The following is an 18,545-nucleotide window of genomic DNA, read 5'->3' as shown; positions in this document are numbered from 1 at the left end:
AGGCCAATGCACAGACATTCAAACACCCCCAGACACTTGGGGGTCCAGGGCAGCTGAGCTGAAAGCTGGCCCCAAGATTTAAATCCCAGGCATTTAGCTCTGGCAACTAGCCTCAACACTTAAATACAGGTATTTCCCTGTACCTCTACTTCCTAAATACTTTAAAAAATCTGCCCTCGCTGTTGCAGGTGATTACTTACATGACTCAAATGTTAAAGCAGCCAGGCTTTTACTAAAAATATGCTTAAACACATGTAAGTAAACACTGTTAATGGAGCATTAAGGTTGAAATATATAGCTTCCGAAGATAAAATATCACAGCAATAGTGATCTCATCTCTGATGTATTAAGATCTGGTTGTATCTTCCATGTTTGCTTTAATATCAGACAGCTTGTCATATAACACTGTATGCATTTCATTAACTATAGGATGAGGTAATCACACAGAAAAGGAAATGTCACACACTGACTAACGGTTTTGCAGGTAGAGTCAACAACGAGAAATTCTCGCATCATCAAACAGTGTGAACACCACGAGGAAGCGATTTCTCTGACGACGACATAAAGAAGAAAGCTCCTTGTTTTGCACAGGGAACAATATTCAAATACATTTTTGTTTCTATTTCAAATGTATATTTCAATTCACTTCAGAGTCTGCCTCTCCAGTTACAGTCTTTCTGTCCCTGCACATCTTCCAGATTCGTTGCGTATTTAGAATTCCAGTCTCGCTCAAAAAGGTTTTTTAATTGTTCCTGGATAGGCAGTTGCCTTCTTCGCAGGTTGGTCGAATTCTGTTTGATAATTAGTCCCACGCCAGCTGTGTTAATGAAGTAATCTTCTGACCAATTGGAAGTCCCTGTGCAATGGAAAAGTAGCTAATTAGAAAACATTAATTTCCCAGTGTTTTGTTTGATCTCCATACTTGTTAAGTCCACATTGCCTGGCTTTGCTGATTTGCTGTACAACAGCAAACCTCATTAGGACAAGCAAAAACCGGGTTGCCTCCTTCTTATTCCAGACCTCAGGTTTCGGTAGGTCAGTATTAACTGCAACCCTGAAGCTTCATAACACTCTGATTTCTTACAGCCTGTGGTAGAGATGCATTAATCTACTCACTAGAAACATAGGAATAAAAGGCAACATTTGGGTATTAAGAGGGGTAAAAGCTAGTGTTTGGTATGGGCTTCTGTGTTTAAAGAAAAAAAATCCTTACTGGACTTAATTCTCTTCACTTGTTAAAGGAAAACAACAGGAGAAACCGGACCCTTGATCAACAAATCCTCAGGAGCTATTCTGAGCTCAGCACGCAAAGCCTGCTTTTAAACCAGGCAAAGCTTGGAATCCAGATGTAGACATTGTCTAGGGCTCTCCCCAAAGCTACCGCCATTCAGAAAATCAAACACTGTTTGATTTTATCACTTAGCACTCCTGGTGCTCATCTTAGCCAGAAAAATACACTGTCAATGCCAGAAGGTGCTTAGGCATGAAAAAAAATTATCTGCATATCTGCCTTCAAAAGACAACTCAGTAAGAAACAAGTTCTATTAAAGGCCATTGGAGTTGCAATTCCTCAGCCTGTTGGAGGGTCAGGATATTTGCTGGTTTACATTGCTTGGAGAATGAGCTGACTGAAATGACAGAACACTTCCACATTCCCTTTTTTGAGGGATCCCAATAAAAGAGTGAAAGATAAACACCATCCTGACTTACAGGAATTGAGCAGCAAATGACACTGCTGTTTTCTCATTTCCATTCATAGAATTCTGCTCAGCAAACAGTGCATGGAATTAATTCCTCCCAGCAATTTATTTTTATTAAAGCACGATAACGTTATATACTAGAGCATCAGCGTCGTTCTGAGCGCACAGCCTGTGAAATTCCTACTGTGCTTGTCACAGGCTGTGCACTCAGACTTGTCATGCTCTGTTTTTAATGGTTCACAATCATATGGAATAATCTTCTAATGAACTTGACCTACATTATTTTCTCCCCTTCACATCTCTACTTCTTTACCCAGAGCAGACATTCTGATAAAGCCATATACTTTGATACGTTTATCTGCTTTATACGGCAAAATGAAGTCCTTTTTGATACTGCAGCCCATCATATCTCAGTTTCAGTCCTATAGATCTGAAGATACTGTAAGTGTTTGGAATAATGCAATACATACCAATATAGGCTACTTTGTCAGTGACCATGTATTTGTTGTGATTCACTCTCCCATGAGGAATATTTGTGTGATTCAGAACTGGAACAATGAAGAGTTTCTGGACAGAGAGAAATTAAAAACATAAATAGAAATACCAGAGTGAGGAACAGGTTGAATAAATGGACAATGCAGATTTTCTGTATTTCCAAAGAATAGAATAGTACAGAAAGAACAGAAAAGAATATTCCACACACTGTTATTAAATGTACCATAAAATAGATTTTACTCTTATCCAAGAAAACTAACAAATAGTACTTCCAGTATACATAAAATTGGGTAAGTAATTGAGATCAGATAAGGATAATGTTTGCTTCACAATGTTCCATTAGTGGCACAGCTATTATCATTACAGGGCAGACAATTAAATGCAGTTTTAGGCAGCTGTTTAATAGATCTGCATTCACCACTGATTGCTGCTCTTATTTTGTGCTAGATTGGGCTGATCACAGACACAAGGGGTACTGCAGGCAACAGTAATGCCTAACTTTTTGTGTTAACTCTCACTAAAATCTACATTTCTGATATTTAGTTAGTTAGTTAGTTAGTTGTAAAAACCATTCCTCCTTACTTCTGTGGCTTCTCTCTTTCATGGTAACTGCATTATGTTGGCAGCTTCTACACCATCCCCACCCCCTTCATGCGTTCCAGCCTAGTGCCTATGGCCTGTGTGTAATATTTAGTGTTCAGAAACGGATCCATTTGTATAGGCAGTCAGCAGAGGTCTCAGCTGTAAAAAACTGGTAGTAATGAGACCTATTTAAGATAATCCACACAGGAAAAGTCTATGAGAAGAGCACTAAGTTGTCATATAAACTGTTACTGTCAGGGTGCTCAGCAAAGCAACTGCCTGGGTAACGTCGCAAGTGCCGCAGCTAGGCCCAGTCCTTGGTATCACCAGTAGCTTGCAATAGCTGCTTCCTCAAAGGCTGTCTCTTGGGCCTTGTTTTCTCAACGACCCAAAACAGTTGCTGCAACAATGGACAACCTGCTTCTCTAAAACTGATACTTGCACATGCAAATGGCAGCTTAGACTCAACAATCAGTGGGGGGCCCATATCCTCAAGCTGTTTTTCCAAAATCAGGTTTCTTATCGTACCACGTCCACACTGATGTGGGCATGTGGGTTGTTGAGAGCACGCAGGGACCTCAGATAGTAGAGCATGGCTGGGTCAGAGTGGGTCCAGCAGCTGACCAGAAGCCGGATTTGCACTCTGTAGTTGAAAGCTGCACGTCTCAGAGCATTGTCAATGGCTGGCCAGTATCTAGACAAAAGTAGGTGGGTGGAAAAAGGGATATTTTTGAAACATTTCAGTAGAAAGCTGTGACAATAAACTGAGAATACAAGTAACACTGTGCACAGATAGAATCTCTGATGTCTAGTAAGAGAAGCTCTCGTGCCTTCACTGGAGGTATAAATAAGATTTCTGCCTTCTACCCAGCCAGTCCTTTTCCAATGTGTCTTGAGACCTCCAGTCTCTGCCAAATTGGGTAGAAATTGCTCAAAGAGTTTAAAGCTTACTAAAGTGCATGTACACAGATACACACGCAGCATGCCCACTTCCTCAGGAAACTAAAAACAACAATAGCAACTCCAATGTATAGCCAGATCATACAGCATGAAGGAAAAAGGACAGTGAAAACCTAAGTACTCTTTTGCAGAATACAGACATTTCAGGACCCTGGAGACTGTTTCTAGTGTCCACAGTGGTCCTGTGCCGTCAGCCAGCATGGACAGGCTCTATCCCTCCTTGCCCTCTTCAGTATGTCATGTGCCCCTGGGGTAAAAAACACAGCTGTGCCCTCGTGAACGTGGGCTGTCCATCTTCCTGACATTTGTCTTGGCAGTAGCTATGGGGAAAATTTTTAACATCCTTTGCCCAGCACTAAGAGCTGGGTAATGTATATCCCAGGACTAATAACTCCAAACACCCATGTTGTATTTTCAGTACCTAGATCCTAACAAGTGTGCGTGGAGGAAGACAAGCATCTTTAGTACCGATTGGAGGACTGATACAGAGAGAGGTCCAGCACTCATTCACAGTCCTGTGAGCAATGATGAATTAATTTGCCTAACTTATTCCTTTTGGTCTTATGTACAAAGGCATGAATTCTCAAATCCTCCCTCACACATTGTCCTATCATGATCAACAGACTGGCCACGTGCCTTCAGGCTCAGGCTGACTCGTAGATCCTGAAATCTTGGAAAAACATGCTATTTAGAAATGCTATTTTTGAACAGTTTCCATTTTTTAAATGTATTGGTTTCTAGTTGATTATAACTCAGGCATTAAGACAGCAGCTTTGTTCCCTCTGCCTCAGCTGCTGGAGGAACCTAACCTGAACTAATCAGCCTCAATTCATTACACTACAGCTGGTTGCTGTGGAGATAGCCCGAGGCCCCACGCCACTTTCCCTAGGCCTTTCAGACTCTTGTTTGCATCAGATCAGGCCCTAGATGTCACAAATGGTGGATTAAGGCTTCAGATGAAGAATGAAGAGTATTAACACACTCATTTCTAAGGGGGAAAAGAGACTTTCTGTGAACCTATCCTTAGCTAAAAGCAGGAGATGAGAAACCCAGAGATTCAACCGTACAACATAGAAACAAAAAATCCCCTAAGTTGTTTGATTTATAAAAAATATCCTCCAAGTGGAAGCTAGTTTTTGAGATTTTCTTTCAAGGACAGTGGAATTATCTGTGTCTCTCTATTATCCTACACCCTTCCTGCTAACACACATACCCAGCTGAACAACAGAGGCTTTACACAGTCATGCCAGAGGACATGATGCATGGTATAATTGTGGCTAAATGACAACCTAGAGCTCACCCTATTCTTTACAAGCCGTGTTGTACGTAATTATTTTGCTTGAATTTCTTTCTGAGTCAGATTATTTAGATGATAGGAAAACTCAGAAATGTTATAAGCAGATAATACTCAGAGCACTTGGTGGTATGTAAACATCCTAATTCAAGCATATCTAAGGGGATTTGGAGTCTTAGTGGTTGCCCCATGACTGACTATCCTGTGTTACTCAGATTTGACTTGATGTGCAGAGTCTGCATAATTCTACTGTGACCTTGGGCAGCCCACTGGGACCATGGCAGTGGTCCACCACACACAGTTTGGTCACTCCAGATACACCACTACCACCTCTTTGAGAGCTGCTGCTGCACGCATCCAGCATGCCTCCGGAACTTGGATGTCTTTAGATGGAATTATAAAAAAAGGAAAATAAAAGCCCAGAAGTTTCTTTTAGAGGCTGTTTCAGCTACCATTACAGAGGTCGGCAAGGACAGTTAAGAATTGGCCTCTAAACTATGGGTCAAGGAGGTCTAACAGGCAGCAGAGCCAGAATTCAAGAGTCTTCAAAAGTAAAGAACAGAAAGAGAGAAACAGGAGCAGAAGAGGGGAGTAAAGCAGTCTTTTCTCTTAAAAGTCTGATACCAGATATATTTCTGCTGTTCTCATTCCTCTCTCTATTCATAAAGCTGCTCTGTTTTATTTTGAAGGGAGTTGTACCTGACTGTCCCTGGTCTGGTACTTCACAGTTTTCTTGCTGTGTGAAGGGCACAGGAGGCTGCTCTAAAATGCTAGAGAAGCACAGGGGCAGTATTGGATACCACCCTTCCTGTAGCATCAGTATTTGCACAGTTCACAAGGCAGTCATGAATGCAGAGCAAAGCCTCAGTTCTGTCCACTCTGAATATTTTCATTGCAGAAGGTGGGAAGTAGTACCTTTTTCCTCTAAATAGTACAGTCAGCTGATTTGTTTGGGATTAAAGTTGTACCTTTCTGGATGAACAAAACGGCTAGTAGGGAAATATTCCATAACAGAAACATAGACAAATTTCTGTGCCTCGCTGATAATACTGATTATAGCAAAGAGGTCGTGAGTGCGACCTTCTGGACAAAACGCTGGGGGAGAAGCCTGTAAAAAGAAAACACACAGGTCAGTGATTTCATCCTTTTTCTGTCAGACTGTGGTTCATTTCTATTCAGATCTGTTCAGGTTATATTACAATAGCACAAAGCATTTGAGGTGGACCACTATCATTCCTCATGCCTTCCATGCCCTGATGGCTCAGATATTTATTGATATATTGAGCTCACAGGTGATTAAAGGAGACGTGCACTCCTCCCTTGCCATGCTACCCGATAGTGAAGCTGGTTTGACCCTTATTCCTTGAGTAGTTCCAGAGAAACCTGTTGAATGAATTATTATCCAGCTGGTGGACAAGCAACTGAGGACTGCTGATGAGACTTTTCTGGCCAATGCTTAAATGCAGTTTACAGTCTATCTTGTTATTTTGAAACATACTTACAGAAAAATAGGCTTTTGTCAGGGTTCCATTAAATTCTACTTCCAGAGGCCGATGCTTGTTAATGTGGGTAGAATAATTAAGAGGCCAAGGGAATGGGATGGTAGCATTAGCATGTCCAAGATCCCAGTACGTACTAAATGTTTTCCAGAGGTCTTTGGCCAAGCAGCTGCAGTTGTATATCACTGCACCAAACTCTTTCACCTGCAAAGAGAGCAAGCCCCAGAAAGAGACACATCCACCTCCAGGGGTTTCTTTGCTGTTTCTCCACCTTAGTCGGTATTTTACATTATCATGATTTTTCTGATATGTGCTAGGACATGAATTTCCCCCCAGATTTTTGAATATGCAGCAGCAGAACTTACCTGAGATAAAGATCTCCAGTCCATATTTGCACTACCAATATATATGTGTTTCATGTCTACAATCCAGAATTTGCTATGCAACACTCCTCCTGCCAAATGTCTAAAATCAATCTTTTTTACATGAGCCCCTGAAGAAAGATGGGGAGGGGAAAAGAGTTTAGATACAGCGTGGAGATGGTAATCTGTACTGCTCCCCTGACAGCCAGAACATGTCTGGATATCTAATACCTGCAACTGGTAATAACTATCAAAATTCACAAGCACTCATTCCTGGGAATACAATAACTTACACAAATATACAAAAAGTGAACTTTTAGAAACAAACCTTAAGGGTACAATGTACACAGAAACCATGTACTGGTGAATACATAGTGCTTGTCCTGTGAACACATGTAAGCACCATGCCAGAAGAGGCCTTGGAGACTAGTTTCCCTCAGATGCCTTTTTGCATTACTGAAGGTTTGAACACATCAGTCAAGTGAGATAATTACCTTTTTCCTGTAAAAGCTCAAGATCAGTTGAATTTGTAGCCAAAGTTGGCACACTTGCTGCAACATAGATAGAGACATTGTCTGCAAGTAATTTCTCAAACTGCTTCAGAATATCTTCACCCTGCATTGTACATTGTTTGTTAATTTTTATATTTTGTTATAGAACATTTAGTAAAATACCTGCAATTACAGTGTTACTAATGGATGCTTCCTTTGAAGAACCCCAACACAAGGAAGGTCAGAATTTTCACCTATTTCAGGAGTGTTTCAACCAGAGAGAAAAGGGAACAAAGATTCTGATCCAATGTATGAATCAAAGTTTGTTTTCTATCATTTAACGTTATTAGATATAGGGTTTCAGAGTACAACCATTAACATCCCAGACTTCAAAGGTGAATGCCCCAATAAAGATCAAGTGTTGGATGCTGATGCTCAACAGATACGCTGCGTCATTTCTTCCTGAGGATAAAAGTAACAGGGACAGTTCTAAACTGAGCTGTCCTTTTAGCAGAGACAGGGCTCAGTGTTACATCTGTCACTTTTACTTCTTCTCATGTGGAGGAAGTGAATCAGCTCACAGCACCAGACCCTCCTGGTGAGGAAGACAAGGAGAGCTGTCCCAGGGAGTGAGAACAAGGAGAAAGGTGTGCCAGAAGGGAGGCAGAGGCTCTGCCCACAGTAATAAAGAGGCCAGCATCTGGTCTAGCAGCAAACAACATGATTCCTGACACATGACTGAACTCCACACCTGCCTGAAATGGAGTAGCCCTTTCCCTTCTGCTTTTCAGAACTGTCCCCAGCTCATACTGTCCCCCAGATTCTCCTCAAGATTGCCTGGGAGATTGCCAGCTGCCACAGGCCAAAAGAGAGCCAAGGGACAATTAAACATGATGGATGGTTGCAAGGTGAGCCTGTGTTATGGCCTCTGTCGTTTACTTTTGGTGGTGGAGCCAGAGAGCTGCAGGAAGCCTGGCTACACAGGGTGCCCATGAGGACAGCCCCGCAAAAGAGAATGAACGTCCTAAGCTGCTGTCCAGCAGCACGGTTCAGGGACACCTGCAAATGGGTGAATGCAGATGTTGTGTCTGTACAGGGTGAGAAGCAGCCTCTGACGCAGTCAGAAGTCCAGCAGACTTCCTGACTCTTCCAGCTAGCCAGTGGGAATTGGCATGTTCACTTGTATGGTTGGGATCCTGTAGGCTCTTCAGCCATGCCACTGGCTGCCCCTACCACAGGTTGACAATCTGCAGGGTGAGTGTGGACTTGAGGCTGACCTCTGGGCTGCTCTTAAAACACAGCATAGACATATTCAGAGACATCGATAGAGCCCAGATGAAGTCTAGTTGACTGGAGGAGGAAAGTTGGTGTGCTGCTTCAGACCAGCATGGAAAAGCTTTCTGGGTTTGCAGGAAGAGTCAAGCAATGTCTCTGGGAGACAACACACAGTCAATCTGCCATCTGCCACATGTACATGAGACATACAACCATAGATGTGCTTGTCATTGATTTTCTCCTACCTGCTTGGAAGATGAATCGTTGACATCGATATCCTTCCCAGTAAGAGACCAATAGTAAGAAGCCACATGAATTTTTTTCTGGGCTATATCAAGGAGTCTCATCCAGGCTTGGTACAAGGGTTTGGCTGCAGTGCTATTTATCTCAAAAGCTAAGTCATAAGGAACATTTTCCACAAGTTCAAAGCTGCAATGGCAATTGTATATTGTGAGCAAATGACTGTGACCCAAGCAGGAAAGCAAGCATCTGTCATGCCATACAGCTGGCCATTTTGAACATTGACCTCAAAAGCAAACAAGCTGAGCTGGACAAACAAGCTAGGAATACTCTGTATTCCCAGTTTTTAAAGCAAAGCCTATATGCACATTGTTCTCCCAAATCCAGCAGAATTGCTTCTCAGTAGCCATTCTGGGCTTTGAATTTTACCATCCTAAAGACAAGGAGAAAAATGACCTGCTGGGGCTGGGTGTTGCTTTGGTACCCTCTCCACCCTCTGCCAGGAGAAACACCCACTGCCCCCTCCAGCCTCTGAAAGAGGGTGAGCTCAGCAAAGGCTGCTTTGCTTGCTGGTCACTCTGCTGCCTCCCATCACTGCCACAAAGGGAGGATGGCTGGAGGTGGTGGGGCAGCTACAGAGCTATGCTGAACATACAAGCACAGGACCAGCAGTGGAGCTGCAATACTGCCCATAACAGGCAACTACTAATGATCCAATGCCTAAACAACACCCCCACTTATCCCAAATTAATGGTACTTTATCACTTGTTATACAATGGAAAGAGAACAAAAGCCATGCTGATATTGTGAGCATTGTAACTATTTGCCCACCTGGTGATTACTTCTCCATGTGCCATTGGGCACTACTTACCTGCAGGAATCATTGGACCTGTTGATGTCCTCCTCAGTTGTTGTGGTTCCTGGGAGATCTCCATAGAGTCCTTCTTCCTCCTCCACCTTTTCATAAATGCTGACAACTGCTTCTTCTTCCTTAGGATCAACTATGCTGGCCACTCTCATGAAATAAACAGCCATCAGGACAAGACCAAGTATCAAAATTGCCCCTAAGATCTGAAACTAGAACAGAATCCAAATAGGAGGATTTAAGCAATCACCAAGTCACTGATACAGCAGCTAATGGATGACTGCTTGTTGCAGGTGAGTAAATCACAAGCACTGAATAGTAGTTCTGCTTTCAGCTACTGGCAGACATTATTCTTAAATGCACCAGTGAAAGTGAGGACTACAAGATACATAGGGGTTGGTTTTTGTGAGGACCATGATTTTAGTTCTGGTTTAATTTTTCCTGTGCCAACATATCAAAAACCTGTTTTTCCCAAAACTTATGATTAGTTTGATGTTGATTAGCTTTATCTTAGCACAAGACAAATGAGTGTTCAACAAACTTTCTACCAAGGCAATCCATAACACAAGATTAGCTGTGGGATCAAGCCCAGCACTACCATAAAGAGGAAGTTCATGAAATCAGGGAAGAAAAAACAGGTCTGAAAGTGTCAGAAGCAGAAGGACATGTTGTGGCTTCTGAACTTGTTCTGGTTTTGCCTTTTAACTTAAACCTTGAAACTTAAGTAAAGTGAAACTACACAAATCTCATTTATCCATATGGCAAGCGAAGAGTATTTCCTTGTCATTCTAGTGTGGTGAGTTAGCTTCATTTCCCTTTTTTTGTTCTTTGTTTTTTTTCCTAAATGTAGTTTAAAAAAACATAGCCTAGACACCTGGTATATCCAGATCTAGACTCCAGCCACTCACGTGCTGTGACATACAGCACCAGGCTCTATATGTTGCCCTATATTAAGGAGGAAAAGACAGCCACCAGTGCAGATCCATTTCCCCCTAACAATTATCCTGTCTGGCTCCCCATGGCAATTCCTGGGAGCTGGGACAATCCACCACCCTGTGAAAGGCAATGTGCACTTCAGAGTTGAGCTTTTCAACCTCCAGGCAGGAGAACCAAGTCTGGAAGTGGTTGTGAGGCTGTAGCTATAAATGTGAGCTCCCAAAACAGTACATATGAAAATTGCACAGAAACCAGTTGCCTCTGAAAGTATCTGTTTCAGTTTCTATGTGGATAAAGTTTCTTACTTTTCATTTTCTCTGTTTTTCTCAAGATCTGCAGGCTTCCATCAATTTCAGGCAGTGATTTGAATGAGAAAAATGTTTTTAAACTGTCCATATACTTAAATTTCTGCCTTCTGGTTTGTTCACCCTGTTATTAATGGCAAAAAAAAAAAAATCCTACCAATTTTTAACAGTTCTGCATTTGATTCAATGAAAATGTTGGCAAGACTTAAACATTTCTAAGAAGATATTTCTGAAGTAAGAGATTTATTTTTAAGTCACATCTTGGCTGTCACCATGCTGCACACTGTGATGTCCAGGTCCTCTAGGCATGCTGAATAAATAAATAAATTCTGTGCTAATGGTGGAATTGAGGTTATTTGTATGAGCACGGTTTACTGTCGTGAGCCAGGGCTGCAGGATTAGGCTCCACATTACTCCCTCTTGGCAAGGTTTGCTCAGCCTACCGGATAAGTCAATGAGGGTTTTGGCACTCACTTGTTTACAAATAGGATCGATACCTACATGGATTTCTAAAACAGGCAATAAAACCATCTTAATCTGTTATTTGTTTTCAGAAATGTCAGTGTAACCTCAACTCTTGTAAGCAAATGTAGTGTATCCCAATAATTACCATTTTGACGTCTTTTCGATTGTTCACGCTTAATTTCATGTTGGAGGATCCATTAAACATCAGGGTTGTTTTTAATGCATTTTTCACAATCTGAAAAACAGAAATGTATGCAAGGGGAAAAATAAAGCTTTATGGCAACATTTGTATAAAGCCAGTTACAGACTAAAAATGCAGGTTGTTGCCATTGCTTTATATAGTGCTCTGGAATTTAAGTATGGATCTGTGCAACATCCTCACAGTACTACGGGTCCTGAGTGAAATTAACAGTCTCCAAAGTGAGAGGGAGAGACAGGTCCCTGCAGTTTGTTGCTGTCTACACACAAAAATCACTGCAGTAATTAATGTGTAAACAACTGCATTGCTGCCTGTTCAAGTTATCCCCCAACAGCCACTTTTGTCCTGTTGCAAGCTAGCACATTTGCCTACAAGAAATAATTAAGCCCAGAAGCTGTGGGTGATAGTGTACAGCATCAATGTCATCCTATGTGTGACGCTATTAGGCTCTTGCTCTCCAACTTGCTCTCTTCCTCTGTGTGTGAGTTGTCTTCAAGGTTGGTGTCTCTTCCAGAAGGGACTGTGTTAAGGGAACATGGACCAGGCTCAAATCTAATTCCCCCCGTTGCAATCATGACTCTGGGAAGTAAGTTAACTTCTTTTCCTCCTCAGACAGTATGCTCCAATCTTGTATTATCACCAGCAGAGACAACTACACGAGCAAATACCAAAATATGCCCAAACTCACAGCAGATGGTAGGGCAGGGGTAGTTGGCCGCTTGCCTATTTTGCTTTCTCATATGGTCAAACCAAAAACTTCACACATGCTCCACACATGGGTCATGAATCATCCCTGCACCAGCAGAGGTGAATTTAGCCCATAGGAGTCAGCTGCTGTTTTCATGCTCAGAAGCAATAAGCACATCCTGGGGTATGGTGGATTTCAAAAAGTGCTATCAGATGATATCACCACCTGTCCAATCCCCAATCCACTGCTTCCTATTGGTGAGCCATGGGGGGTTTGTAGCCTGGAGGATGAACATGCTGTGGTGGTATCAGATATGCAGTTCTCTGAGGGTGGCCACACTAAAACAAGTTTTAGGTAGGAAGGATCCTGCCAGGTTTGTCTCATCCATTCTGCCATATGTTCACAGCTATTGTCACCTGAACTGGATGGGCTCAGGGTGTCTGCCCTCCCGAGCCAGTAAGGCATCATGGCCACACATGTCCATGCTGTGTCCAACTCCTCCCCACTCCACCTTTCTGTATGGATGCTGTGACCACATGGAACAGGCAGGAGGTGGACACAGCACGGACATAGCCCCAAAGGGTTCTTGTGGGACCCAGCTCACAAGAACTAGTGGGGCTGAACCAAAGAGGTGGAAGACAAGGGATGTGGGTCCAAAACAGTGACTTGGGGAATGCAGAGAGGGATGTGAAAAGCAAGGACCCAGGGTAAAAAAAGCAGACAAGGGAGAATGAGAAAGGTGGAAAGGGAAGAAAAGGTACGAACAGTCATGCTCAAAAGCATGCTAGAGCTTCAGAGACGAAACCTAGGTTTCTGTTTTAGGGTAGTCTTGTTATTGTCAGCTGTAATCACTACAGCAGTACCTACTATCCAAGGCAGTTTTTCGCACATTTTTCACTGGCACCTCGTTTTGCTGCCCTCAGATCCAGATGCAAGCTTTTATACTGGGAATAGTTATAAATGCTTGCAGGTAAACACCCATTCTCCCAGCCCTGGAAAAACTGAGCTGCTGCTAGCAGTCGGCCATTCCCTGGTGAAAGGCAGGTCCCCATGCCCCTGAAATCCCAGTTCATGTTTAATCACAGTACAAAGGTGCAGCGTCTTACCCCAAAGAGCTTAAAGCCCAAGCAGAGGGGGGGTTACAACACACCATGCAGAGAAAGCTGAGTGACAGCAACGCACATCATTCCCCCACCTGGAGAGAAATCAGTCAAATGCCAACTCAGGAAAAGACAGCAAGAGAGGAGAGGCTAAGGAGTTTGGTAGAAAACTGAGGCAAAGGGATTTTCAAAGGAGGAGGAGAAAGACAACAGAACAAGAAGACCAACAGCCCTTCAGCCTAGGCCAGGAGAGGCCAGTGAGGTTGCAGGTCACACTCCACAGCTCGCTGCTTTGGCAGCAGCTGTCCCAACCAGCTGGGCTGTCCAGTAACAAACAGCCCCCTCGGCTGCCCTAGGTTGTTGTCATCTCAGAGCCAGAGCATGAGAGGTCTCGCCTTGATCCTCAGGACCCCAAAGCTAGAGTGGTCCCCACGATACATTCAGTGACCCAAACAGTACCTCGGTAAGGATCTGCAGCTGCAGGTGCACTTACAGCCATGTGATGGCTTCTGGAGGAGGGAGGTTGTAAGAAATAACTTGTTTCAGTTCTCTTTTTCAGCAAGTTACAAAATGACTTCAAAAAGCAGCATTTCTCTTAAAATATGAGAGTGAACAGATCTCATCTGTGCCATAATAGAGTCATCTACCTCTTGGTTCAAAGTCCTTCTTGATATCTTTGACCGATGATGGGTTAGATTCCCAGCTGCTATACAGAAGTCATTAGAACTGCACTAAAATATGCAGTTTAATTTTGAAGAAAGAAAACATCACAGACTCAACCAGAATTCTTAAGGATAATATTGTAGCTGGTCAGTAATTAACTATGGCTCCCTCTAAGCTTTCAGGGCTTTATTAGCTGCCAATTTTAATGCCTAAAGTTCATCCAAGAGCAACAAATACAAGTGCTACTTAGTGTTGCTTCACAGACTGGAACACAAGCTAATACCACAGTCTCCTGAGTACTCACAGAACAACATTGTTTATAACAGTAAGGCTGCTTTCTCCCTGTCCCCAAAATAACTTTGGGTAGTTCTTTTGTCCATCAGCATCAAACTGTTTCAGATTTTGGATTTCAAACACAAGGATGAGATTTTTCACTATACAAAATCCTCCCCAGAAGCTGAAGCTCCTCAGATGAATAAAGTGGATTCGTCTCTCCATGACCACCCCCCAGCACTCTTGAGATCATGGCAAATGTGCTTACCATCCTGGACGACTTCGTCCTGTGTGGATGTCCTGCTACAGTCTGATGTTACTCCCAACTCTACTTACAAGAGGCAGCACACATGCTTTTCACCAGCAGTTTTGCTTTGGGTTCTTCTGTTTTTTTCCTCCTCCTGCAGATTACTTCCTCTTAAACACTGAGTTTCACATCACACACTGACAATTAGGGTCCCAGGTTATCACCTAGTTGTTGTGACCCCGTTCTTAGACTCCAGGTCCTGATCTTCGTCTGTCTAGCATAACTGTCCACAGTGCCTGACCTCGTTCAAACTCTGTTGAATGGCTAAGTTCCCACTGCCCTCGGTGCTGTAAGATCAGAGCCTGGATCAGCAGTAGAAGACACTGGTTGGAAGGACTGCTCAGCTTCAGTGCAGTTTGCATCCCAGACATGGCAGTGTTTTCGCTGCTTCATTCTTAACCCACTAGAAGCTTCATTTTAAACAGATAAACAATCCCTCCAAAACCACCTCTCTATCCAGTTCCTCTCGCAAGCAGCCCCTGCCCAATCATCCTTGGACAAACATAAGGGAGCAAACTAGCTCTCTTGAAATAATGCAACATTTGTCTTAAACAAATGGTATTTGGAATGTGCAGTGACATTGCTGAGGGAGAAGGTTACCTGCAGTGCTGGTTTGAGGCAGCTTCTAAGAAATGACATCTGTAAAAATCCGAAGGCTGCACCTGAGTCGACACAATTCAATAGTTCAATGCTGCTGTTATTCTCCAGACAGCCCCTTGATCCTATTGAACTGAAGGATGTAATCGTCTAGTTCAGTACCTGAGAAAGGCTGCTGTAGGGGAAAAAAGCAACGGAGAGACAACTGAGAGCCAAGAAGGATTATGAGGCTTTATCATACTTCGCTGAAGATGGAAAAGCTAAGAGAAGCCAGAGGATAGGTCAGGTATGGCAGAAAGAGGCCTTTTTTATGAAATCTGGAGGTGTCACAAATCCTCTGCTTCCCCTGGGATCAAAGCACAAACAGTAACTCAATGAAGTCCAAAACAGAGAGAAAAGAAGATGGTGGAGCAGACAGGATGCCCATCTGACCAGCCAGCTCTCTCCTGAATTTACCGCTGTAGGCAGATTGCTTGTCGTTGGGGCCATCCCAAATCTCTATTAAAACAGGGCTTAAAAACAAGCTAAAGGCTACCACCATCACTTTAGACTCAGGTCTAAAAAGCTGAAGGCAGGATCCTACTTGACCAAGGCTTTATCTACAGTCAGGGGAAAGAGGCAACTCCAGCAAGCCGCCATGCTAACAGTCCAAATGGCCTCTGGGAAGTGTCCCTGTCCCTCTGCTGACTTCAGAGGCCGAGCATCCAAACAATCTTTCAGCTAAGTGCCTCATGACTTCAAGTCAGCCTGTGTGCTGCACACGTCCGCCAGCTTAGCAACAAGCTGCCTTGCTCGTTTGTGTGCAGGACTGACAACCCAGCATGAACTACGCCGGCCTAAATCACAGAAGTTCCCGCTGATTTCAGTGAATTCAGGATCGTACCATGCAGGCAGCAGCACATTTTTTGAAGTTCAGGACTTATCGTTAGTTGCTTTAAGATCACCAGCTTATTTCAAACCAGGACAGGCTGGCTTATATCAGGAGGAATAACAGCTTCCAGAAAATGGAGTTGTACTTCTGCTCCTCCTTGGCAGCTCTCTGTCCCCTTACAGCTCTGATTAATCTCATCGCCCTCCTCCTCTCCAGCTTGCAAATGCCTGGTTTCCTTCTGCTTATCTGATTTCACATACCAGTCCAACATCAACTATGCATTTCTGATCTCACTGGCAGCGATGGAACTGTGAGGGTTTAAAGACAGAAGCGGCTTTGTGGGGAGAATATGGTTTATTTGACCAACTCATGCCACTGGAGGGAGGAAAGAAAAGACGACTGGCAAGTTTCAGGGCAAACAAGCAATCTTTTTTTATTCCTCCTCTTGCCCGTCTCTCAGACAAGGCTGCTTCTACCAGCTGCTGTGGTTGGCTTGCCACCATCCCACACTGAGTAAATCCATCTCTCACCGTACAGATGGATGCCACACTGCGGTTAATGTACTCCCTCTAAAAAGCATGCTCAGGCTCCACTTTGTTAGAAGGGTGCATTAAAAGATATAGTGAAAGATCTTTAATGCCTATGTGGGAGGTTCGCTAAGAAGAAATTCTCGTCTCCAAGAGCTAATAATAGATAAAAACGTTGCTACCACTGCAGAAATTACTACAAAACTACTCTTTCCGTTTCACAAGGACTAGGCAGCTGGGCTCGGAACACCAACAGTCGACAGAAGGATGGGAGGCAGAAACAGCCAAGGTCCTTGCACTTGAAAAGAAAAATGCTCTATTTATACTTTGTGCCAAAAGACTGTATACTCAGATGAGCTGGGGCAGGGGGGAAGGAGTAATTTCAGGTCAAGAATTGGAAAGTGATTCAGCTGACAAGCCTAGAGAAAATTTCAAAGCTAAAAAAATTGTCATTCTTTTGTTTGGAAATATTTTAAAAGTTTTTTTAAATTTCCACTTTTTTAAACATTCAATAAATTCACTAAAATATCTAACCACGGACTGGAAACATTTAACTTGATATACTTAATGTTTATTTAGAATCATTTTGTTCAACATAAAATTAAATGCTTGTCAGGTGCATTTTGTTTAGAGAAATATTTCAGTTGGAAAAAATCAGTGATTTGCATAGCTCAAGTGATTGCAGAGGGTCCTGTGCTGTCTCAGTCTTGCCACTCCTCTTGTGTGGCACTCACCCTCCGGTTGCACCTAGGAAACATGACCCACAAGTCTTAGGAAAAGCTTCAGTATGTGCTCTCTGCCTTGCACGTATCTGCCTTTGTATTATAAAAACTATACTCCTCTCTGATTTGCAAAGTACCTGGCAACGCAGGAAACCACCAGCCGATGTGACCACTCTCCTTACATCCTCCTGAAGAACATTTTTCTTGCTTACACAAAGGTGGCTTTGCCCTGGGTGAAGGTACGTTACGGGCTGCATTATAACCCGTCCCCTTCGAGCCTGCCTAGCTATCAGCAGCTAGGAGGGAGATCCATTCCCTGGGAGAAAGAAGAATGACCTGCCCTCTATAGTTACCGCCACACTGCAGCCACGGGTCCTCTTGCCTAACCTGCATTTCACCTGCGCCTCCGGATCATTCCTTGTCTGCACAGCGTCCCCAGGCGCCAGGTGGATGCCACGTTTTGGGGTAGTGGTTTTTTTCCTTCCTATCGTTCCTGTGAGTTGGATGTTGACAGAAGGAGAAGCTTTACTGCTGAACAAGCCTTTTCTGGCACTAATTCTTTTGACAAGTACAGTATTTTCAGTAATTTCTGTTCAGAGGAGGAAAAAGAGCTTAAGGTGGGTAGAGTCCTGGTGAGTACTATTTTCTTATGTTCATTTTCCTTGGTTTCCATTGCTTAGCCCATGTAATTCAGAGACCTAAGAGTCAATGCATTAAAATAAAACACTTTTTCCAGATAACCGCATCAAGCATTCTCCTGTGCGCAGCTGCTCCAATATCTGCAAGGCGGCATCCAAATGGCTGTGTCCGCCCCGAGGAGAGCAACAGAGCCCACAGCCAAACCACCCACTGTTGCCCCACACCAACCCCATCCCACGAGGATGCTGAAGAGCCAGGCAGGACGGCAGCTGAACACTCAGCAGGAAGATACGTAGAAGAGAGCATTACTTTTGCCATCTATCCTTTTTAAGTTCTGCCAGATAGCAGCTTCCATTACATTGCAAATAGTTTTAGCCACAGTTCCACTACCTCTTACGTTTATGCAGTCAGACTGTTAAAATTAATGAAGTGGATGCACTATTGATTTCAAAAGGGCACTTTGCACAGCGTCGCAACTCAAATACCACCC

General features: G+C 43.3%; 1 protein-coding gene across 1 annotated transcript; it reads right to left on the bottom strand.

Annotated features, from left to right (window-relative positions):
* Window positions 1-227: 227 nt before the first annotated feature.
* PLD4 (phospholipase D family member 4) lies at window positions 228-14,745 on the bottom strand. Its single transcript, XM_009509234.2, has 11 exons — window positions 14,661-14,745; window positions 11,615-11,704; window positions 9,770-9,975; window positions 8,904-9,087; window positions 7,387-7,507; window positions 6,896-7,023; window positions 6,534-6,734; window positions 6,000-6,139; window positions 3,306-3,471; window positions 2,171-2,267; window positions 228-856 (listed from the first exon to the last, which is right to left on the bottom strand). The coding sequence occupies exons 1-11, from the start codon at window positions 14,661-14,663 to the stop codon at window positions 648-650; spliced, it is 1,545 nt and encodes a 514-aa protein (XP_009507529.2). The 5' UTR covers window positions 14,664-14,745; the 3' UTR covers window positions 228-647.
* Between the last annotated feature and the right edge of the window lie 3,800 nt (window positions 14,746-18,545).

This window comes from Phalacrocorax carbo, chromosome 9, assembly GCF_963921805.1.
Source record: "Phalacrocorax carbo chromosome 9, bPhaCar2.1, whole genome shotgun sequence".
NCBI classification, from domain to species: domain Eukaryota; kingdom Metazoa; phylum Chordata; class Aves; order Suliformes; family Phalacrocoracidae; genus Phalacrocorax; species Phalacrocorax carbo.
Note: the sequence above shows the minus strand (reverse complement) of the source record. Positions and strands in the feature narration are given on the sequence as shown.

What these genes read in the sequence shown, in the direction of transcription:
- PLD4 (XM_009509234.2), bottom strand. An exon ending in ACTGGAGATCTTTATCTCAG is followed by an intron (nt 6,735 to 6,895) that starts GTAAGTTCTGCT and finishes CTCTCTTTGCAG; the next exon opens with GTGAAAGAGTTTGGTGCAGT. An exon ending in TGACAAAGTAGCCTATATTG is followed by an intron (nt 857 to 2,170) that starts GTATGTATTGCA and finishes TCCATTGCACAG; the next exon opens with GGACTTCCAATTGGTCAGAA.